Source organism: Sarcophilus harrisii, chromosome 4 (assembly GCF_902635505.1).
Source record: "Sarcophilus harrisii chromosome 4, mSarHar1.11, whole genome shotgun sequence".
Classification (NCBI taxonomy): domain Eukaryota; kingdom Metazoa; phylum Chordata; class Mammalia; order Dasyuromorphia; family Dasyuridae; genus Sarcophilus; species Sarcophilus harrisii.
In genome coordinates, this window is record NC_045429.1 from 55,285,050 (window position 1) to 55,310,117 (window position 25,068).

At 38.3% G+C, this 25,068-nt stretch overlaps 1 protein-coding gene across 1 annotated transcript in view; it reads right to left on the bottom strand.

The window, feature by feature from the left end:
• Positions 1 to 24,199, bottom strand: part of CD247 (CD247 molecule) — a 92,727-nt gene extending 68,528 nt beyond the window's left edge. Inside the window, exon 1 of the mRNA XM_012547631.3 lies at positions 23,313 to 24,199. Within this exon, the coding sequence (XP_012403085.1) occupies positions 23,313 to 23,370 (58 nt within the window). The 5' untranslated portion in view covers positions 23,371 to 24,199. The remainder of the gene's footprint in view (positions 1 to 23,312) is intronic.
• Between the last annotated feature and the right edge of the window lie 869 nt (positions 24,200 to 25,068).

A 25,068-nucleotide genomic window follows, 5' to 3' on the forward strand; every position in this document is an offset into this window, starting at 1 on the left:
GCAGCTACACCCAAAGAAAGAACACTGGGAAATGAATGTAAACTGTTTGCATTTTGGTTTTTCTTCCTGGGTTATTTTTACCTTCTGAATCCAATTCTTGCTGTGCAACGAGAACTGTTCAGGTTCTGCACACATATATTGTATCTAGGATATACTGTGACATATTTAACATGTATAGGACTGCTTGCCATCTGGGGGAGGGGGTGGAGGGAGGGAGGGGAAAAGTTGGAACAGAAGTGAGTGCAAGGGATAATGTAAAAAATTATGGAGGCATGGGTTCTGTCAATAAAAAGTTATAATTATTAAATAATAATAACAATAAAATTATAATGTTCTCTTGTCTAAAATATAATCATTCTCCGGGAGTAGATTTCTTGGGGGGCTTCTGGAGGCAACCTTAGTTTCAGTTCAGAGTAATAATCACCTCAAGTACAGCCAGCTGTTAAAAGTTCAGATTCTTTATTGTCTCTTCCAAAATAGCCCAGTTAGCTTTCCTTGGTTCCGAGAGCTCTTGTTACTAGTCCTTTGCCTCTGCCAGCTTCAGCCTCCAGCTCTCTCTGAATCCTGGCTCTGAATCTCCTTCCTGAATTCTGGCTCTCAATCTCCCCAATTGACTCCTGGCTCAGGCTCCAAGAGCTTCTTATATATGATCTCTTAAAGGTGTGAACTCAAAGGTTGACTCCTCCTCCAAGAGTGGGATTGTGGGTTCCTGACTTATGAATTTCCCGGACTTGTGAATCTCCCAACTGAATCCTGACTTGTGAATCTTGACCGCTAATGTGTGAACTAATGTGTGAACTCTTAAAGGTGTGAACTTAAGTATATAAGCATTGTTTCTATTAATTCCAGTGAGTTAGCACCTTGTTTCAAGTTCTGGCCCATAACAATATCAGGTGGCTGTTTTTGGTTGTTGCAACCAACTGATTGTTCCTTCTCAAAGAAAACTAATGACATTACGGGAAGATGTTTTGACTTGTGTGTGAATTGGATTTAAGTGAAGCAGAACTAGGCAGGCAAAGTCATCAGCCTCACTCTTTGTTCCTGAACCACTGAAGTCTGGTAAGCAAAACAAAAATCAAGACAACTTTCTATGGACTGGCATGATTTGGGCCTTTCTAAATCAAGGACGTTTCCCAGACTTCCGTTTATGTGAAACAAAGCCCTTTAATGATTAAGGACTAGGCAATGAGTCAAAAGACAATCTAATTTTCCATCAAAGAATATCAAGCTGAGGGTGACAGACCCTCAAAGTTTTTCGTCCAGAACAGAAAACAATTGCTATTTACCCCCATTCTACATCAGGCAGCTCCAGAGCCTGAGAACAGTACCCTCTCTGACTACAGCCACCTGCTGCAGCCTTTCTATAACTTTCCCCTCTTTATATGGGCCACCAGCCAATAATGCTAGGCCTTTGCCCTACCCTGGCTGGAATTTGAATTTTTAATTTGATTCCCATACTCATCAAAACCACCAGTAATCCAGTCTCTCTATTCAGAAAAAAAAAAAAATCAAAGCTCATGAAAATGTCCTCTTCACTTTCAGACCAGTGGCTTTGCTAAGACACCCACCACCACCAGCAAGGTGAACCCAGGCCAGAGAACAACGGTCTCACAACAGGTGTGCAGCTGCAGTTATGTGGGCAAACCTGTGGGTTCCTATTCTTGCATGTCTTTAGTCTTGTATCCAATTTCCCCAACATATTTCTCCCCTATTCTCATATGACCAAAGAATTCAATACAGACTTAAGAAGGATAGTCTCCTTAACCTTAAAAAGGGTAAACTGTAGATCTGCAGCAGATTTCACCAGGCCAAATGCTTAGGAGAAGGGTTTTCATGAGCACTGACAGCTTGTTGAGGACAGAGATTGTTTTCACTCTAGCCTCTATATCCTCAATGCTTAACATAGTGCTGAGCACACAGCAGGTGCTTAATAAATGTTTGTTGGATAGTTGATTTGGTGAACTCCCCTCCTTCCTTATCTTACCTACACAAAGACCATACTCCTATGTCTACCTAAGTTCCTGATCCACCTCTAAGGCCAGAGCAGTGGGCATTTGTGCTCTAAGTCTAGCATGTAATTTCTAGGAAATAAAAAAAAGAAATAAAACTTGAGAAATGCCATCCTGGATGAGTCCAATGCCCTATCCATTTCAGTCTTGGAGGTAAATAAGCCTAGTGAAGCCATCAGCTCTTCATAGGCTAGCGATGTATCTGAACTACCCACAACCCTCTGGTTCCTTGGGATGGATGGTGTCAGTAGCATTCATTCCCATTTTCAATGCCAGGTGCTCACATAAGTGCTGTTAAGTGAGCCTAACGACATCTCCTTGGCACAGGATCTAAACATAGGCCTTGACTTTCTCCTAAATCGTCCATAAATGAAGCTATAAAGGTAAGGTATGAAAGTACAGTGATATAGAGGACAGAAGGTGAAGACAGGTCACAGCTCATAAATTAATGATTCAGGACCTTCAATTAAACCTGCCCAAGGAACCCAGCCAAGCCTTAAAATCTATCAGAGTTTAATTGTTCACAACCCCCAGGGAGTCACCCATTCATTCACTACCACAGAGATGGAAATTATCAGTCAAATGTAGTATCAGAACCAAGGGATAGCATGTGGGTGTTACTAAGAAATAGTCCCACTCTTCTAAAAACAATCTGGATTAAAAACTAAAACTTAAGCTAAAAAAAAAAAATAACTGAACATATTGTGTAATGTAGCATATTAAGTTAAGGTAAATACCCATTAGTTGACATGCATAATAATAAGATTTTAACGAAGAGGGAAAAATATAACATACTTATAAAGTATATGCTTTTTTGTAGTGGTCAAGGACTAAAAGAGTTGCTAACCATCAATTTGGAAAAGGCTATACAAATTGTGGCATATTAATGGCAATAATAAGAAATAACAGGTAAGAATTCAGAGAAACAACTTAGGAAGACTTGTAACGATTGATACTAGATGAAGTCATCAGAACTAAGGAACAATTTACCCTTTGAACCTGAGTAGAATCTAATGTAGAAAAAAGGAGCATAGAAAGCCCTAAAAAGACTTTAGAGAACTGATGAAGTATAGCTAACATTTTTAAATAGTGCCATAAGGTTTGCAAAATGCTTAACATTCACACATATTTGTTTAAATATATAAATTTTGTATCAATTTATATACATTTATATTGTCCCTTTTGACCTTCACAACAACTCTGGGAAGTAGATGATTTGTTTATCCCCATTTTCCAGATCAATTTGATGGCATAGTGGATAGAGTGCCAGGCCTGAAGTCAGGAAGACTCATCTTTCTGCCTTCAAATCTGGCCTCAGAAACTTAATATCTATGTGATCTGAGGCAAAGCCACTTAGCCTTGTTTGCCTCAGTTTTCTCATCTGTAAAATGAACTGGAAAAGGAAATGGAATATTACATCGGTGTCTTTGCCAACAAAACCCCAAATGGAGCCATGAAGTGTCGGACAAAACTGAAGAAAATAAAAAATAAATTCTACAAATGAGGAAACTGAGGCTATAGTAGTCAAATAACTTGTCCAGGTCCATTTGCTTGTGCAACTTGGGATTAAAAAAAGCAAAAAGCAAAAACAAAAACACACTGTAGTTGGGGGCTATTTTTCATTTTTTTAAGAAGTATTTTATTGATGGCCTTCTTTGGTTTTTATAATGGTCATTTCCTAATAATTCTCCCCCACTATCTGTCACCAAATCCCTTATAACTAGTAAGTAGCGTCAAGGAAAATAAATCACCACATTGTCTGTCCGAAGATTCATGCCTCATTCTGCACCTATAGTTCACTATCTCTATGCCAAAGAAACGGTGGGGTGGCAAGATACATAGAGTGCAGGATTTGTGATCTCAAACGGAGATACCTTTATGCCAGCAGTAATTGGCTGTGAACCCTTTCTGTACCAACTTGCATGACCGCCATTTTCTAACAACAGAGAGAAGCAGAGGAGGTTCTTCCACCATTTTCCATACCCTAGAAACCTTTCTCTATGAAAACTAAGAGGAAAAGGAAATGCAGTAGATAAGTTGTTGTTTTCCTCAGCCCAAGTTGTCTTTGACTACCTATTTTATCCCTTCTGTTACCAAGAAGAAGAATCCTACATTGCAGCCCAGAGCCCTGCTCTGAACAAAAACCCATCTCATCAGAAACCCAAGTACAACCCAAAGTGAAAACAAACATAGATGTCCATTTCCCCCCAAACTCATTTCTCAAATAACTGTTGACCCCCATTCTGAATCAAACGAGAGCAGGAGAACCAGATTTAAGTGCTGCCTCTGCTATTTACTAGCCGTGTGTGTGACCTTGTCCGAGTCCCTTTTCTCTGAACCTTCTCTTCTGTAAATTGAGGCTGGATTCGATGATCAATAAATAAAGTGTAACAGAAAGTTGTAGTCAGAGGACCTGGAATTCAATCCTTCCTCTTCCACTCGCTACCTATGTCCCCCTAAGGCAAATCCCATCAGTTCCCTCTTCCTCTACTTCTCCTGGGACCCAAGTGGGCTCCCAGCCCAGCTGGCTCCTTAGATCAGTACAGATCAGTACAGACTGCCATTCTGGGCCTCGGACTTCCAATGAGCTTTCTCGCAAGGACAGGAACGAATTGGAACAGTCAGCCCGCATCAGCCGAGCCCCCGTGGCAAGGAGCTGAAAGCCCCCTTTTGTCCTCTCTCCCCGCTGAGGAAGCTGGGCTGAGGGCCGGGGCTCATCTGCTCTGCGGGGCAGGGGCATCGGGCCAAGGGCAGGAAGAGGGGTCTGCGCGCAGGCCAACGAAAGCCGCCTCCCAGCCACCGGGCTCCGTGGGCTGCGGCAGCTCGCGCTCATTTCGAGAATACACTGGCGACGTTTCTCCGAAGGGCAACCCCGGGTGAAACTGGGATCCCGGGCAGCCTCTCTTCTGGGCGCGACTCATTTACTCCGGCTCCGGGGGGAGGGGGAGGGAGGGCCCAGCTGAGCACAACCCGCTGCCTGTAGCGGTCTGAGCCCTGCGGCTTCGGTCCGGAGCTCCATCCTTCCTCCCGCGGCGCCGCTGGCCTTTTCCCACTGACCGCGCTTCCAGCGCGGGGGCCCCAGGGTTCTTCGGGGGTACCGGTTTGGCCCGGCCTTCGGACACACATGGGACACCTGCTGTATGAATTATCGGACTGGATTTCTTTAGTGATAAAATGTGGCTAATAACAGAATCTTTTCCACAAAGTTGTAGCAAGATTCAAATGAGCTAAGAGATAACAAAGTATTCCGAAAACCTTCCAACCCTGGAACAAAGTAAAAGCCAGCTAAGGGGGACAGCGGGTGGAGCCAAGAAGCCCCGTGTTCATAAATCCCCCCCTCAAATGCTCACTAGTCCATGCGACCCTGGGCGAGTCACTGGGAACTAAATAACAATCATTGTAACCGCGAGCCTCCCTGGAGGCCCGAAAGAGGAAACAGAAACTTTAATCATCATCCAGAGCAGAGAGAGGCTCTAAGTCCTGAGCTGATTGTGGCTCTGGCCGGTCATTTAACCCTCCTAGGCTTCAGTTTTCTGGTTGTAAAATTAAAAAATTGAGTTAACATCCAGAACTAGCATGAAGCACCTATTTAGGCACTGAAATTTCTTTTTCTTTTTTTTTTCCCCTGAGGCAATTGGGGTTATGTGACTTGCCTAGGGTCACACAGCTAAGCTGTGCTAAGTGTCTGAGGTCGGATTTGAACTCAGGTCTTTCTGATCCAGTGTGCCACCTAGCTGCCCCTGGGTACTGAAATTTCAAATTATGTAAATTTGTTGTTGTTCAATCATTTCAGACTCACCATGACCCCATTTGGGGTTTTCTTGGCAAAGATGTTGAAGATTTGTCATTTTCTCCCTCAGTTCATTTTGCAGAGGAGGAAACTGAGGCAAATAAAGTTAAGTGACTGGCTCGGGGCCACACAGCTAATAAGTGTTTGAGGCTACATTTGAACTTGATTCAGACTGGTTACTCCATTGTGCCATCTAGCCGCCCTATAGTATTTCATATAAATGCTCTGGCAACCCCCCCCCCCCAAAAAAAAACCAGAATGTGCTTCCCACACCAGAGACTATGCCCCTAGAGTAGGGAGTTCTTAATTCTAGGGTCAAGGAACTTTAAAAAAAAAATGATAACTGCATTTTAGTGTAATTGACTTAAAAAAAAAAAGCTATGAATTTTATTGTTTAAGTAGCTGGGTGGTTCAGTGGATAGAACACTGGATCTGGAGCCAGAAACTCATCTTTCTGAATTCAAATCCAGCCTCAGACACTTCCTAGCTGTGTGATTCTGGGAAAGTCACTTAATCCAGTTTGCCTCAGTTTCCTCATCTGTAAAATGAGCCAGAGAAGGACATGGCAAGTGTCAAGAAAATGCCAATGGGGTCACAAAGAGCTAGATGTGATTGAAATGACAAAACAATAACAAATTTTACTGGGTATATTTAAGCATTGTTCTTAAGAGTACATAGGTTTCACCAGACTGCTGAAGCAGTCCATCACACACAAAAAGCTAAGAATCCCTACGCCCATAATTTTTGCCCTGGGATTCCGTTCTTCTGACTGTTGACTGTCCAAATATTTTCTGAGAAATCCTCCAGCCATCATGCTTCACTTCATTCCCTACTCTCCAACCACTTCCTCCACAGTCATGCCAATGATCTTGCTTTCTCTTCTCTTTGTTTTCCTTCTTTTTCTTTCCCCTTTCCCTCGAGTTCTGGAACCATGATAATTAACTGAACTCTGCCATTGTTCCAGGATAGGGTATATCAATCTCCTTTACAATGTTCCCCTTCACTATCTTTGGCCACTGTTTTTCCCTATGTGTTGTTTCCTTCTTAGAAAGAGGCCTCAATTTTTAACTAGCTTTAACCACTGAATGGTGTTGCCTCAATCAAATTGAGACCTGTTGAAGACCTTAACTTAAAAAGACCAAGGTCTCCCCAGTGTATCTAGTCCATCTCCAGTCATCCTGATCTATATCTGGCCACTGGACCTAGATGGCTCTGGAGGTGAAGATGAGGCAGGTAATCTTACCCAGCCCTCCCTCACTGAAATCCATTGTATTAGAATATCATAGCATCAGCTCCCTGATGTCATGGTCCTCTTCGAGAAGGGCAAAACAACAATAGCAACATAAGGTAAGTTTCTTGAAGTAGAGACTCTTTGCTTTTGTATTGTTTACTTCGCACAGTTCTTGGAACAGAGTAATCACATAAATGTTTTTTCATTCGTTCATGTGACTTAACATCTAGTTAGCAAGAAATTTAGTTAAAATGAGAAGCTGCCAGATGTATCCATCTGTGAGTCATTGTGGCAACTAATTCCCCTTATTACTCAAGTGAGTTTGTCTAAATTATTTCTTGTATTATTTTCACATCAAGAATGACAAGGTTGATTTCCTGTTGCTTCCCCAAGTGCCCAAATTGCTAGTTAGGACAATGAGGCTAAATGATCTCCAAGGTCTTTTCTAGCTCAGAAATGCTATGGTTCTTTGAATAGAAAAAAAATGAAACAACACTGAAGCGATTTGAAAGGAAACTATCCCCTTGTTGGGACAGTTGGGGAAATGTACTTTCTGGAAACAAGGGTTTGAGTCATTTATTCGACAAGGAGTTTATATCATGGTAATCATAGGAACTTAATCACTCCTATAAATCAGTGGTCTTTTTTTTTTTTTTAATGGGATGTTAGAACCTACCCAGATTATTGTAAGGTTTTATGTCTATGGATAAGGTTCTCTCTTCTCTTTTGTTGTGGTTGACTAAGGGCAAAATATGATTGTTGGTCTTTCCCTTCTTAGTTACCTTTTCATAGCCTATCACTGAAAAGCCTTAGACTATCTGTTCTCAGTACCCTGGGTGAGACAGGGAGTCGAGAATGATGAAAAAGAATAAAGGGATGGGTTTAGAAATCAACTTTTAAGGTGAACTTGTCTGAACCTTTTTCTCCCCACACACTCTAAAAGTGTACACACATATACCTACCCCTTCCTACTACTGACTTAAACTCTATTTCCTTTCTACTCATCTACCATCTTCTTCAGGAAGTCTTCTTTGACCACCCCAATCCACTCTGAAGCCTTTCTTGACTATCCCAATATAACAGAATTACATAGTTGATCTATATCCCAGATTCTTAAGTTCATGACACCATATGGGGCTCTCATAATTGAATGTAGGAGTTACAAAATTATGATTTGTTATCAGTAAATGTTTGATTTGTATACCTATATACCCAGAGTCACATAAAAATTTCTTGGGTAAAAAGGAGTCACAATTGGAAAAAGTTTAAGAAGTCCTGGTCTACATAATTTAACTGTTATGTAGTCTGGACAATACAATAACATCATATAAGGTGATACCAGTTGTAATAGGCCAGTCCTAGATACCAATCTCAGGTTGGAGACTAGAGCAAAATGAGTCATTGGTGGTACATTTAATAGTTAAGAAAAGGTTTACTCATATACAGCATGGAAAGAATATTCAACAAGACTGTGGCCTTGATTCACTGAGTGAGGCTCTCTGTTAACTGCTAACTGGTCCCAAAATCAGAAGCCTGAGAAACAACTGGAGCCTTTCATGTTTCTAGTGTTTTTATAATCAAACAACCAGAAAACTGCCTAAGTCTTAGTCCTTTGAGCCAATTAACCTGTGAGGACAATTTCAATGCTTTTTAAAGAAAAATTGGTGCAACCTAGGCTGCCTGCCCTGCCCGTCGTGGGGACTCTTAGGAAAAGGCAATCAAACTTATGTGTCAGGGTCATTGGAAATATCGCTCCTGTCAAAGATGGTGAACAATTCTCTGGGAATGGTGATTTTTTTTTTGACAGAGTTAGTTTGGAGATGAGGAATTTGGGGGAAGTTTCAGGTGACTGGATATCAGTTTAAATTGGATGGATTCTCCAACAACTTCACAGTGGATAACCAGTTGCCTGTAAATATGCCAGATAAATAGGAAAAAAAAAAAACATTTATTAAGCCCTTTCTATCTGCTAGGCACTGTGCTAAGTGCTAGAGAAACATACAAGAGTAGACAAGACAGTCTTGCTCTTAGGAAGCTTAAATTCTAATGGTGGAAGATAATGATGGAAGACTTTCTAGAAAATTGGGGAAGAAAAATTCACCTATCTAATAAGATTGAAGAGTTGAAATTTGAACCCAGTGACCCTGACATTCAAATTCAGCACTTTTTTTTAGTGCAATATATTGTAGTCAGCTCTTTAAAATAAATTCTTCCTATACTCTTCCCCACCCCTACCACAACCACGTAGAAATTTGTCAAGCTGACCCTAATAATGTAATCTCTTACCAACCACCAGATTAATTTTGGGTTTCCCAGAAGTCTTAGTGCAGTTTTAGGCTACTAAAGCTTAAGAAGTAGCTGATTTCCTTCACCTTAACAAAACCCAATGTACCTGTTCCCTACCTTAAGAAACCTTTAAAAACACACAATTAAAAACAAAATGAATTAAGTGGCCAGAGAGGAGAGGGAAGCTTATTTACATTATAAAAAGATCCATCCATGTTCAAAATAATTTGTTACAAGAGTCTTTAAACCGCAAGCTCCTAGAGACATTTAAAAAGTGATTTGTTTCATACCAAACTCTTCCAAGAATGGATTTACTATATAAAGTGAAGTCTACCTTGTGTATTGGTGACATTTTCCAGTTCAGAATCAGTACAAGCTGTTTAGCTTACTACCCTAACTTTAATGCTGATTTTTTCATTTTAAAGACTTTTTAGGTGGGGTGATGGGACTCAATCATTGCTGGAAATGCTGTATGTAATATGGAAGCAAGGCAAGGTGGAAGCTTATGTAGAGTGATGGGTGGGCAAACTGTGCATAGTGTAATGAAATGCTATGGGAGGAAGAGAATCAAACGGTAGAAGAGAAATGAACAGGGAGTTGTGTGTATTAGTCAAGCACTGGACAAGATGACTTCTGAAGAGAACATCTAACTAGTTGGCTTTGAGATTCTGAAAAGGCCCATCAACAAAGATCCATAGCCCCTAGAGCTTACTACTCCATGAAACCAACCTCCCCCCCCCAAAAAAAAAAAAAAAAATCCTGGGTGAGGATTTTCCCCTCTGAAAGTTACTCTAGCTACTGGAACAGGCATGCAAATAAGCACAGGCCCATACACCAAAAAGTTGACACAAATCACTTTGAAACATTGAAGAAATCCATCTGCAGGCAAGCTGAAGCACTGACAAAAACTGACACTGTGACACACAGCAACAGTAGTGTCTGTCTTTGATTTCTGACATTTCATGCCACCAAATTTGCCTTCTCTAGAACATTGGCCCAGTCAACATGATTGATTTGAACGAATTGTTTGCTAGGCTGTTTGCATGGTGCAGGCCATATGGACTGAATGCTGAGCTATTGGCCAGGTTTTTGAAATGGCTAGAATATCTAAATAATCAGATTACAAAACTGGTCGTGTCGGCCAGTTGCTAAATGCAACGTTCTTAATGATCAGGTTGTATCGTCTATGAAAATTCGACATACTGTTTGGCAATTAATCTACTATTCAGATGAGAGAAAATTAATTAAGTAGAAACCATTCTACCTCAGCCTCAAAGAATACTAGTCATGGCCGTTGGAGATAATTATTGAACATTTTATAATCTGGTCCTATTTTTTTAACCAGTGGGTAGATTTAGGGATAGTATGAATCTGACCTAACCTTAGCTATGCTAGTGGCTCAATCACCATGGAGAGAAGACATGTGGCACTTCAACCATGAGTTCTGAGAATTACCATTTTTCCATCCCCCAACCCACTGTGAACCAGATGAACAACAAGCCAGGGAAATTCCCATCAAACTGTAACTCAGCTCTTCATGTTTCATAGATTCCCAAGAATCTTTTTTCCCCCACTCTTCTCCATCGAAGGGAATTTGTTGGGGTTAGCTAAATAATACAACACAAATCATTTACATGAGACTAAGCCGTTTATCCCCATTCCTCAAAGAATAGGAATATATACATAAACACACATACACACAACACACATACAGATTTACACAATGGCTGTGAGCCATAGAATAGTCTGACTAGTCCTACAATTAAATGTGATTTAAGGACCAGGCAGGGCTTGGAAGCCTCCAGATGGTTCATTCGTCCTCTTCCTCTGGTCACGGTAGCAGCACTAACACCTGTTACTGGACCTAACAACATCACTGACTCCAGAATAATTGGGACTTTCTCCCTTTCTTTTCATTTCTCCTTATCTCTTGACAAAATTCTCTATGACCACTTGGCATTCAGGCAAGAGAACTGTTGTTTTAATGAGCCCCATATAGTACATTATATTTCACATTTTTCAGAGACAGGAATATGCTATCTAATAGATACAGTCAATTCTCAATTATTGACACTGATGAAGGGAAGTGGCATCTCATCTAATCCTCAAACAAAATCCTCAAACAGAAAAATCACTGGAGTAGATTCAAATTCTGAATTCCCAAACAAAATTTGGCAAAAGATCTTTTGTTATCTTATGAATTTCATTCCATTGGAAGTCACCTTTAACCTTCATTGATTTTCAACTATTTTCTGTACATTATTAGTTTTTCATTATGGCATTTATTTTTCATCACGTTATTTGGCTAAGCTACTTTAAAATGGCTTTGCATTTGCTGAACACGCACCAACAATTGGTGCTGTGACTGAAATTGGACCAGAGTAGTCCACACTTAGCTTGGGTGATACAGAAGAGCTGTATGGATATGTATGCATCTATATCTACTTTAATATCTACTTTAACATATTTAACATGTATTGGTCTACCTGCCATTTAGGGGAAGGGGTGGGAAAAATTACCCATATATATATATCTTGTAAATAAAAAGTTATAAAAAAAGAAAGAAAAGAAACCGCCATAGTAAAAATAAATAAATTCTAGCATCTGTTATTCAAAAATAATTATTTTTTTTCCATGAAGAGGGAAAGTGGGCAATAGGAATAATGTTTAGGTATACATAGTTTTATGAAAGCCTGTAATGCTAGCTAAACTTACAAAACAGAACAATTAGGAGGTTATTATTCTTTGTTTTTTTTTTTTACAAAACAATTTATAGGAAGATTCTCTAGTGCAATTAAAATGTGAACTGAGTTGCAAAAATGTGATTTATATGAGAATCTTAATTAACAAGAAGTATGTGTACATGTGTATAAATGACAAACTTCAAGATGAAATATCTGATTAAAATACTCAGATTTTGTAAAAAACCCATAATCCCATCGGTATACATATTTCTTCCCACTAATCAGAATATAACTCATCTATATATATATATATATATATATATATATATATATATATCCACTCTGGATGACCCCTGTCCAGCGTTTGCCATTGTGGGTCCTTCCCAATGTTCTGGGAATTTTATTTGTATATTTTTGGCTACTAGGTAAATAGATAGTATAGTAGATAGAGCTCACCTGGGAGTTAGGAAAACCTGTGTTCAAATAATGCCTGAAACACTAGCCATGTGACTCTGGACAGGTCCTTTAACTTTTGTCTCACCTTCTTCAACTGTAAAATGAGGATCATAATACCACTTATCTCCCAGGGTTCTTCTGAGGATCAAATAAGATAATATTTGTAAAGCATTTAGCACAGTGTCTGCCATAAAGTAGGTGCTTAATAAATGGTTGTTTCCTTCCTTCCATGGTTGATTCTTTGGTCAAACTAAAATATTTGTATATTAGATATAAAATATGAGAACTACTTAGGTACATATCAAGGGCCACACAGCCAGAATATATCTGAGGCAAGACTCAGGCCAGTTCCTCCTTATCTGGGGATCTACCCTCCACTCACTAGGTGACATTTTCTCAAAGACCATAAGTTCCAGTAAAAAAAAAAAAATTATAAAGTCCTTCACAGGAAGTAACCAATACCTAATGAAATTTAGGTCTGGTGGGGAGGAGGGGAAAAAATCCCCAACATATATATATATATATATATATATATATATGTATATGTATATATACATTATACATATATGCAACACACATATACACCCATATTTCTTATATATGTTTTTATATAAACCAAAGCTTCTTAAACTGTGGGGTACAACCTCATATGGGGTCACATAACTGAATGTAAAGGTCATAAAAAATTTGACCCCAGTAAAGAGTATGAAATATTCTGCCAAGATTTAATTCTTTACATAAAAATAAACAAGCACATTCATCTCATTACTATGCAAATTTGCTTTAATCTTTAATAAATGGCAAAATTATAAATATACCAAAATTGTTTTAAAATAAATTTCTTTATGATGTATTTTTAGTAAATGTTTGATTTATATACCTATTTTATATACTTATATACCCATAGTCACTTAAAAATTTCTTGAGCAAAAAGAGGTTGCAAGCGGAAAAAGTTTAAGAAGCCCTGATATATGCACACACACACCACACACACACACAGACATATATGTATATGTCTGTGTGTGTATGTGTATGTATATAATCATTTAATGAATATATTTGTCTTTTAGATCCTAAAATATTGTTGGCCATATAAAGTGATTGAATTCCATTTGATCCAATCAATTCAATCTTTATTAAGCATCTACTATTTAGGCAGATTTCAATGGGATTCAGTTAACTTCAAATTTGTTGCTTACCCTCATATTTTACTGAATTAGCAGAATGAGCAAATCAAATATTTGTCTTTGCATTTTTTAGATGCTACTTTTTTTTCCTATCAAACTGATAAAGGAATTTAGATTCATTCCTAATTGTTTGCTAATTTATAACGAACTCATAGATCCAGGAGAAGTGAGGTTCTTAAAGTGATATCTCCAAACAAATTCATAAAGAGTACTCTTGATTTTTCTTTCATGTGATTTAAAAATTTTATCTTTTGTTTTAAGTACTTACATTGAAAGCCTCATTTATCAGAACTGTGGCAAAACTCCAAAGGATAGTCATTTTTTTTGGTAGGACTTCAATTAAACATCAACAATGATATACATAGGATCATGAAATTTAGCTCTAGCTAGAACCTAAAAGGTCATCTAGTCTAAATCCATCATTGTTGTTGTTCAGTCATGTCCAGTGCTTCATAACCCTGAGAACTGTATTGTCCAAGAGGTTTTCTCAGCAAAAATACTGGAGTTTTCTATTTCCTTTTACAGCTTATTTTACAATGAGGTAACTACAGAAAAATGCGTTGTGACTTGCCCAGGATCACAAAGGCACGGAACTCTAGTCACTGCACCATCTAACTACTTCCTACAAACCTATCATTACAAAGGAGTAAACTGAGACCGATAGAAAGGAGATTTGCTCAGCATCACAGAGTCACGAAGAGGACTGAGCAGAAGATTTGATAGAAAAGGACCTCAGTTTCATCCTGATTTTATAACTGAACTAGTTGTGATTTGGGGGGGGCAAATTCCTTGCCTTTAATGGGCCTCAGTGTTTCCTCCAGTAAAATAAGGGAAGCAGACAGATAATCATTAATATCTCTTGCACCTCTAAGATTCTACAATTCTGTAATTTTACCCAAGACTAATACCCAACTTACTGCTCTTCAGTAAATAACAAAGGCCAGATTCAAAGCCTAGGATCCTAGCTCAACCTTAAGATTTATTCCACTGGACCATAATCAAAGGGAAGAGTTACATTTAGTGAAAATATCAAGCAATTAATCATCTGTAACTTCTCAAACAGGAAGTCATATTTACCAAGGCAAATCCTTTAAAAAAGAACCTGCTTCAGAAATCAACCATTATGAATTATCATTTTTAAATGTTGAGTAATAAGAACCTAATTGAGAACCAATTTACTGAGCGCAGCAAAGAAGCAAATCTATGTTCTATTTTTTCCTCTTTTCTTTTCTTTCAGTTTAAGAATTAAGTGGCTGATTTCATAATTGTTATTAGCTAAGGATGTAATAACGTGCAAAGCAAAGACAGACAGTGGCTACTCACAGCATTGTGGTGCCCTTGACCACTTCCTATACTGGTCTGCTCCATATTGTAAGTCTGACCTCAACCATGTGCTTCAATGGCCTTCCTTCTCCTCCCTTCCCCCATTACACCTCTTCTACCCCAACTTTTATTCCTTTGGTTATCATAATAAATACCTACTTATTTTAGTACAGGATGTTATATCACCACCAAGCCCATAGTTTGGGTGTTTTGATTTTTTTAATGCTTCTAAAGTTTGTCCTAAGCTAGTGTTCCTGTAGAGAGCCCTAGAATCGAGACTTTAGAGATCACATTCACTTTCCCAAAAAAGGTATGAAATCTCTTTCAGGAGTAGCCTTCTAGCCTCCTTAAAAGACTTCCAAGGATGGGGAACTGCTTCTTCATGAGGACACTCATTTCATTTTCAGAGAATTCTAATTATTAGGAATCTATTCCGTCTATCGGTCTGAAATCTGTCATGTAATTTCTACTTCTTGCTCCTATACTCTAGTCCGGAGGAAATCCTATAAACACTAATTTAGCCTCAGAATGGTAACATTTGAAGACAGATATCGTGCTCTTCCCTAAATCTTTTCTATCAATTCTTCCAAACACTCATAAAATGACTATCCAAAGCACAAGAAAAAGGAGCTTGAGACAGAGCTTGAGACAATTAGAGTTTGAACAGAAGCTACTTCAAAAGACTTGTATGAACTGATAGAGTGAAATAAGCTGAACCAGGAGGGCAATTTACAAATCGACCATGATCATTTAAAGAAAACTATTTGGAAAAACTAGAATTTTGATCAATTGTGACTTCAGAAGACTGATGATGACACATGCTACCCACATCTTGGTAGATAGAACCTCTATCTGCCTCAGTTCCATAAACTATAAAAATGGGACTAACAATAGCACCTATTTCTTAGGGTTGTTGTGAAGATCAAATTACATATTTCTAAATAACATGCCTGGTACACAGAAGACATTTCATAAATGCTTGTCCCCATCCTTTCCTCCCTTATTCTCCTTCCCTCTTGGTAATGGACTAAAAGTGCAGAGTGAATAGCGTCAAGAGACAGATAAAAATAAGTTTGCAGACAACTCCAGAGAATAATTTAACCCTTACTTTATGTTTTTTCTGCCCTTCATTTCAAAAACATTATACCATGATGTCTTGATTCATGTGTAAGTGGATTTAAATGAGGCAGAGTTGCACAAAGTTGTCAGTCTCAATCTTTTTTCCGGAGTCATCTAAGGCCAGTGTCAAAACAAAAAGTAAGATGACTGGAAATGATCCTGGGATGCAGTGGGTGACCATGATATCTTCCATGTCTGCCAGGCTCTAAGTGTTCCATGGTCCCTGCTTCAGCCACCTTCATGCATATTGGAACAAATTATTCTCATCGGTCAATTCTACCAGGAAAAAACAGATTTGAAGTCTGGGGTTACTCTCAACCTGGTTTGGTCTGTCTGCTGAGCTGGTTCACTGGGGGGCAGCCACTGTGCCAGGGGAAGTCTTCACATGCTTGGGATACACAACCCCCAAGTCACTGAAGGGTTTTTGATCCCCATCGGTTATCCTTGCTTGCTTTACTATATTTATTATAGTATTATTATATATATAATATTATATATATTAAAGTAAAGGAGGAAGGGGGGAAAGTGGGAGTGTAGGTAGGATTGAGTGAGGGGTAAGAGCTACCTTTATTTGACCTAAATATGTAGAAAACTGTCCAGCTGACTCCCTGGCCATCCTATAAATTTTCACTAGGTAATGACTTACAAGTCAAGAGGAGAAAAAAAGAATAATTTGGGATATATTCTCTCTACACCTATTGTTTGAAGGCAATCTAAGGGAGTTCAGACTAATCTAGTCCTGATCTTCAAATATTTGGCTGCCATGTCATGAATATATTTCACTAAAACATGGCAGCATGAACACCTACATTTGTTCAAGGGGCATCCACACAAGTCATAAATCCTTTAAGAACTGAAGGTTTCCTCTCCGATAATTTTTTCCCCAAGCTTTTTTTTTTTTTTTTAAAGAGCCTTTCTACCTTTTATTTAACTAACAAATGGTCTGTGCTTTAAGCTTTATAAAAGCCATTTCCTCTCTGCTGAGGAACTCAAAACTTATCACCTAATCTTATTACTTTTCCTTTATAAGGGAATAAGAGAATGGTAGAACTGAAAAGAACCATTAACATCATTCAGTCTAACAGCTCCATGAAACTGATGTATCAGAAAAGACTCTTCTAGTTGGGTCATAACATAACCAGGACTATAATCCAAGTCACCTGATTCCCAGTCTGGTGACCTTTCCATTCTACTGTTCCAGGTGTGTGTGCGTGTATGTGTGTGTGTGGTATTCTGTTCATTTTTTTGGAGAAACTGAGGCACAGAGAAGGAAAATTACTTGCTTATAATAACATGGAGTCAACATTAGAACCCCTTTTTTCATTTATATTTCATTGTTTTGTGTCCCAATCCATACCGCCTCAGCATGTTATAGTTTTACTTAAAATTTTCTTAAAGAAAGACTTGCTTATAATAACATGGAGTCAACATTAGAACCACCCTTTTTGTTCAGTTTATATTCCATTGCTTTCTGTGTCCCAATCCACATAGTGCCTCAGTACGTTATGTAGTTTTATTTTAAAATTTCTTAAAGAAATACCCAGTCTGGTTTGTGTTGGCTAGATGCAAATTATCTATTATGGATCAAGAACCAGCTCAGGCTTTCTGGTTCTCCATCCTCTTGACTACTACTTTAATTATAAATTCTAGTCATAGACCTTAGAGCCATGAAAAGAAAGCTGGATTTAGAATCCAAGGACCCAAGTTTAACTTTCTTTTACTACCTCGTGTCCTTTCACCTCCCCAGGCTTGTTTCCTTATCTCTAAAAGAAGAGGATTGGACTAGGTGATCTCTAAAGCCTCCTCTAAATCTCGGATCTTACAAACTCAAACTGGAAAGAATCATAGAGACTCTCTGTTTTCAAAGCTCTCATTTTATAAATGAGAAATTCAAGGCTCTGAGGGATAGAATAATTTGCCCTAAGTCATACAGTAAATTAATGACAGGCTTACGACTAGAATTCAGGTCTTCTGACTGCCTCTACCAAAGATAAATTTGAGCTAAGTTGTTGCCTATAAACTTCTTAAAAGTTTCTTCTTTCTTGGAGGTTTTACATATTTATTAATATAACAGTTACTAAGCCATGAGAACCTCTTCTTGTTTTCCATACTAACGGTTTAGCTTCCCCTAACTATTTTTAAAAGCTTTTCACTAGTCTACTTTAATATAATAAAAAAGACAGAAGTCATAAATGTTCTTGGCCTTTCCATGATGATTTGCAAAAGTTGGAGAAAGCATTGGATAGCCTTTCCCCCATTTTAATTATTTTAATGACTGTAAATTTCTCATTAACAGCTCTCTCACCTCAGAGGGGATGAGTCAGGTTCTTTCTTTTGTACTATTTGACCTGCCATCTTAACTGCTTAAATTTTTATTAAACATTGTATAGCATCCTTCTGTACTCAGAATAAAAATTCTGATAGAAATAAAAAATGCAGTCCAATAGAAAATAAAATAAGTCCATAAGGACTAATTTAACTATGTAGTCATTTTATAAGTATGCTTGTCTTTTAGGCCCTGATTGAATGAGAAAGTTGTATTCAACTTAACGTCTTACAATGTTTTTTTAAATTTAACCTCTGCTATGAAAGCTGGGTCAATGGGACTCAGTTAATTTCCCAAACTTTCAATGTAGCTTTTTCAAAAAATTTACTAAATTAATTGATTGACTAAATTGACAGAATCAACTCGTTATTCTAACACTGTATAAATGCCGCCTTTGCTTCTAAATGACCAAAGAAATTTCAGTTTATTACCAGTCATTTGGTAATTTATAATTAATTCATAGACCCAGGAGAATAGGGAGATCTCAACGGGAGATCTCCAGGCTACTCTAGATCCATAATTGTGAAATGCAAGTCATATCATGAAATGCATTCTTAAAAAATGCATTTTTATTAAGAATTGAATTATCAATAAGCACAAAAATTCAAATACAAAAAGTAGAAAAAAATTGTATATGAAATGGTGAACTTCGGTTGTATAGATTTGCTTTAAAACAGAGCATAATGTGTTTAAGAAGGTAGTAATAAAACTGCCATTTGTTTCTGTGTCTTTGTGAATTTTTCCACCTACTCTATTGAAGCTTTTAAAAAATACTTTAGTTCTTATACTTAAACATATTTAACATGTATTGGTCAACCTGCCATCTGGGGGAAGGGGTGGGGGGAAGAAGGGGAAAAGTTGGAACAAAAGGTTTTGCAATTGTCAATGCTGAAAAATTACCTATGCATATATCTTGTAAATAAAAAGCTATATAAAAAAAGTACATAGACAAAACTTTAAAAATATACTTTGGTTCTTTTAAAATAGCTTTTCAAAGCACACATAGAATATGAACTTTTTAAAAAAGGAGCCACACTCCTATTTATTTAGGCAAAAGCTCCACAAAATTATTATGTGGTTCCAAAGGTTTTGGAGGGAACTGTAATAGCAAATTGCGCAGGATTTTGTCCTTTCCTAAGAGGCCAAGAAATCATGGGCAGAGAAATCTGAGAAGCTCTGGCTTACAAGAAGTGATTGATTCTTGTATCAAAGAAAAGAATTTTTAGGGGCATAAATGAACTAAGATGAAAGATCCCATTCTTATATAATTTTCACGAATATTCCTCTTATGCTTAAACATTTCTCCCATTCCAGTAGGATGCAAATTGCTTATACTAGGAACATTGTATAGTTATTACTTTTAAATTCATATTAACAAATTTTTTCTTACAGACCCAGTTACGTGTTGTACATGCACTCTTATCTAAATACAGATTTTCTCCTTTGTATGCAATTAAATTGCAAGACTGTATAATACCAGGTAATTGACAACTAGATGGATTTTTCTTTAAATGTTCCTTCTTCTATGTAATAGTCATAGGATGCTGAATTTACTTAAATATATTTTTTTCTGAGGATACTTCCCTATAAATTAAATGAAAAACAATAAGATATTTACGTGGATCATCATGGACAAGTAAATCCTTTAAGTCCATTAGGGAATATCCCCATTTGGGGGTCAAAGTAGAGGGATTAGTATTGAACTCCTAAATTTGTGATCAGTTGTACTAATAAATCTCCAGTGAAGTGAGTAAAGCATTATCAAATGGATTTGAATCACTTACTACTTGTTTTATGATATAATTGGGTGTTGATGGGTAAACACAAACCTTGGATAGTTGTATCTTTTTCTGGGTATCAGTCAAATAGCAAACAATAGTCCAGGCCATTTGTCTTCATTCATAAATCTTTGCCAGTTGGACCTCGGTGTTGTCTATGGGACATTGTTAGTATTCTTAATCTACTGCCCTGGCTCTTCATCATTGGAAAAAGGGAGTATTCCTGGGACATGGATGGGAAGTATCAGTAAGGATACAAAAGCATAACTGATGTTTGTAGTATGAATATATATATTATTTGAAATGCTTCTCAATTTAAGTTTTATCATATTCCAGCAAAGTCAATAAGACTACTGTCTGATTATTATTTGTTTTTTTTTTTAATTGCTCATTTGCTTTGAAGGGTGACCTATATATTGTTGCTTTAGAAAGAAAAATCGAGATGTGGTAATGCTGTAAAAAATCATGATAAAAATGAAAGATAAATATAATTTTCTAAAAATTTTGTTTTCAAATAAGAGGGAAAAAAAAGCCTCAATTCAAATTCTAGCTTTGTGGCTATTTCATAGAACTATAGTTTTAGAGTTAGAAAGGACTTAGGTTAACTAATTCAGTGCTCTCATTCTATAGGCAAGGAAACTGAGGTCCATTGGGGTAATTTGTTCAGTGGTCCTCTAATAGTAAATAGTCAAATCAGGATCAGATTATATATCCAGGATTCTTTTTCCTATATCCAACTGCCACTGTGACGAAGGCATTGTAATAGTTTGGCCTCTGAAATCAAAGTCACAAAAACCATTACATTGAATTCCCAATCCCTATATTTATGCACACCTGAATTTTTGATTTCCTTCACAAGCTAATTGTACAATATTTCAGAGTCTGATTCTTTTTGTACAGCAAAATAACGTTTTGGTCATGTATACTTATTGCGTATCTAATTTATATTTTAATATATTTAACATCTACTGGTCATCCTGCCATCTAGGGGAGGGGGTGGGGGGGTAAGAGGTGAAAAATTGGAACAAGAGGTTTGGCAATTGTTAATGCTGTAAAGTTACCCATGTATATATCCTGTAAATAAAAGGCTATTAAATAAAAAAAAAAAAAGAAAAAAAAAGAAATCAAAGTCACCCTATTTTTTTCCTCCACAATAAATCTGGAGTGTATATCCAAATTTACTAGAAGACTTTCCACTAGGGTCCGGGCTGCTATGCCAGCCATTTGGGGAAAAAAATCTTTTTGCCAGCAATCTTGAGTTAAATCATTTTCATCTGGGCAGCTGCAGACATCATTCAGATGTTGAAATAATGGGATTGTAGAAAAGCTGACAAGTTAGCCCATTGACTTTCTGTTTTGTCTTCAAGAGGTAAATCCTCCAAGCTCCCTGTTCTGCCCTTTCTCTGAAAGAGGAGTCTCAGATATACTCTTCACCACCCTATGGTAAAATGGAATCACAGCTAAACTTCATTTTGGTTTGAGGGAGTTTGGGGGACGGAGGATAGTCCAAGTCAGTCATACAGTATCTCATGGGTAAAGTCAATATTACTCAATCAGTTTAGCCCTAGATTCTCCCATAAGCCCCACGTGCCAATTGATTGATCATCCCCACACCCTAAATTCAACATATTTTTACTGTTTGCTTAGGCATCAAGGAGTTTCTATAAGATATTGTTTTCAAAAATACTTGGACTGCACTTGCGGGCAAACGGCTTTGCAATGTGACTCATTCACAATGATAATGTTAAGCAGAAAAAGCTGTGTAATTACAGAAAATGTCATGGCGCCCAATTTCCCATAACCTTGCACTAAAGACACAAAGAGAGTGTGTGCTCCTAAGAGATGCAAGGTGCCATGCTGTTCTCTTAATCACCCAAACTTTCTTTCTCATCTTCCAGAGGCTTCAGAACATAGAGTTAGATGCCTAAAGTGTTGGGAACTGATATGAAGAGAGGTCTGCATCTGTTGGAAGGCAGTTTCCATTTCCAACTCCTTTCTTCATCTCTTTAAGTTCAAATCAGGCTCACCTCATTCTTGATAAAAATTAAGTTCCTATATCTGGCCCTACTAAATCTAGTCATTCATTTTCTTCCCAGTGCTCTGAGCTAGAAGACAAGACAAAAAAAAAAAAAAAAAATAGTCCTGTAGTGAACATTGAAACAAGGTCATTTGATGGTTACTGCTAGTTAGGATATCTCCAGAATCAAAGACCAGCCTTAGCATCCATTGTTTTGCCTTTATACTTTCTTGCTGTCCCCAGCCTCTTCCCCGCCTCCCCCCAGTTGCCCTCCACCCCTCATCAGCCTAGAAAATAACACAAGAGCTGTAACAGAGCCCAGGTTGGGTGTGTCATGGGCCCGCCGGCAGGCCTCTCTTTTTGCCATGAATCTGCAGGGCCAGCTATGACTAAGATTTTTGAAAATGTGGTCTTTTCATAAAATTTTTTTGATGGCACTCAAAAGGAGAGCCTGGTCTGGCTAAAGCGGCTGGATATCCTCTTGAGGATTCAGGAAAAATTGGTTGCAAATGGAACAGCCTTCCCAACACACTACTTCTGCCACTCAACTCCAACTTTTTCTCTTGGTCCACTTATCGTTCATCCTAAGATAGCCTTCCAGGAAGCTTGAAAATACTTCTGAGTTTGCAAAGAAGAAAAGGATCCAAACAGCAAATGGATGACCCAAATCTAAAGGCAAGACATGTCTCATGAAACATGGCTCAGAGGACAGTTCCTGGTTCAGATTTGCCTTACTTTATACCCTCCTCCCATTAGATATCAGCAGCTGCTTCAATTGCCCTTATGTCTTGACCCCCACCTCATTTCCTCCCGAAGGTTTTCCTTTATGGCTGGGCAAGGGGAGGAGGGAGGAGAATTTATATCTAGAAGAAAGAGGTGACATGTAGGAAAGTTGCCTTTGAATGGCTAGTTTGGAAACAATGCCCAAGTTTCTCGTAATGAGGATAGAGGTAACATAGGTAGGATCTCATCCTGACTCCCCATCACCGCTCCCCTTCTCTGATTGATGCCAGAAGGATGGTGATTTGATGGAGAGACCCGTTTCTTTCCCCCTTCTCCAATGAATTTCTAAGAGTCCCCCCTGCTATCTGAAAACCTGGCCTTACCTGTAATTGGGACCTGTGCCTGCAGGATGGCGGCGATAACAATCCCCTTCCACTTCATCTCTTTCTTTCCCCCAGGATGGTGCTGGGGGGGACAGGAGGCCAATTGGCAGCCGGGTCTGGGACGATGAAGAGAAAAGCTACCTCTGCAGGCTTTGTTCTTCTGACTGCCTCCTCAGGAAGTGTGAGGACTAGATCTTTCAGAAATCACCTACCAACAGGGAGGCTGCATCACACACACTCCCCCTTTCGGTTCACAATAAGGAAGCTTCAGAGGTTTGAGGTTTTGGGGTGTGTGTGTGTTGTATGTGTTCTTTCTCTCTCATCTCAGGATTGATGTTTCATTTTCCTTTCTTCAATAGGGGTGTTAAAATGGCTAATTGCATACCCCAAGCTCCCAGGATCAGGTAAGTTTGGTTCCTGAACAGACATGACCCAGCTGCTTGCTAGAACTGAGAGCTGCCTCTTTCCTGGCCCCTTTTCTTGCACCTCCTAATATCAGTGTCCAGCTGACTGACAGAACCTGCAGGGTGGCTAGGAACCAACTGACATCAATGAATCAGATTTTATATTTTGTAAAGTATATTTTGAAGAAATAAGTTTTAGAGATGCTATTCTCGCTCCACCCACCCCCAATCATGTTCACTAACCTCTTCCACATTTTCCAACATGACAATAGGGAGGTTGGTGGCAGATTTGGTTCTCTCTTCCTGTGCCCCCTAACCCCCAACCTCATTGCTTAGATCTGGAGAAATGTCCCAGTTTTCTGTAAATGAATGGAGGCAGGCTAACCCTAGGTTTCATCAAGGATTTATGAGAACTGGATTTCAGCAGGACAGCTTCGTTTCCAGCAAGATTAATCTTGACTTGGTATTGGAAAGCAAGATCATTTACACTGAACACACACACACACACACATATATGTGTGTATATATATATATATATATATATATATATATATATATACACACACACACACACACACACACACACCCATCTTGGGTCACTGTAGTAGTATGTTGACCAGATTATTTGAAGACACTCTTGAAAGTTATTATTCTGGAGGTAATACAATAGAATGCAAGATGGATTTAGATTCAAAGGATCTGGTTTCAAATTTGGCTCCATCAATGTTACCTTCCCTGATCACTGAAATTCTTTGGGAATCTGTTCTTCATGTATAAAATAAGAGTGTTGAAATGGATGATTTCTAGATGGCTGGCACAGATTGCAATGATAGATAAAGACTTACAGTTCTAGCTCTTAATACTCTTTTTTTTTTCCTCCAGTAGAATGCTAGCTCTTTGAAGGCAGGAACTGTTTTGTGTTTTGTTTTGGTCTTTTTAGCTCTATACCTAACTCAGGAACTTGCACGTAAAAAGTGCTTAATAACAGTTGTTGGATTGGGCTGGATAGGATTGGTTTGGATTGAAGTTGGGTCACAGCATGCCTACAGAACTGACCGGTTCTCCACAGCCTCTTTGGGATTAAGATGGGCTGAAGTTTGGTTTAACCAGAGCCACAATGGCCTTGGGAATATTGCAAATTAAATACCTTTTTAGAGTGACTACTATTTACTACATAATGCTTAGGTGGAAGGTGTTAATGAATGCCTTCCTGTGTCATTCATATGACTAGATTAACTTGTTAACCAAATTAACATGCTAAAGCTTTGGCATTGACATGGACAGTGTCTCCCTGGTAAGCCATGAACTTGACCTGGTACTTCTTTGTATTTTAACCCCACTTTAAGGATCAT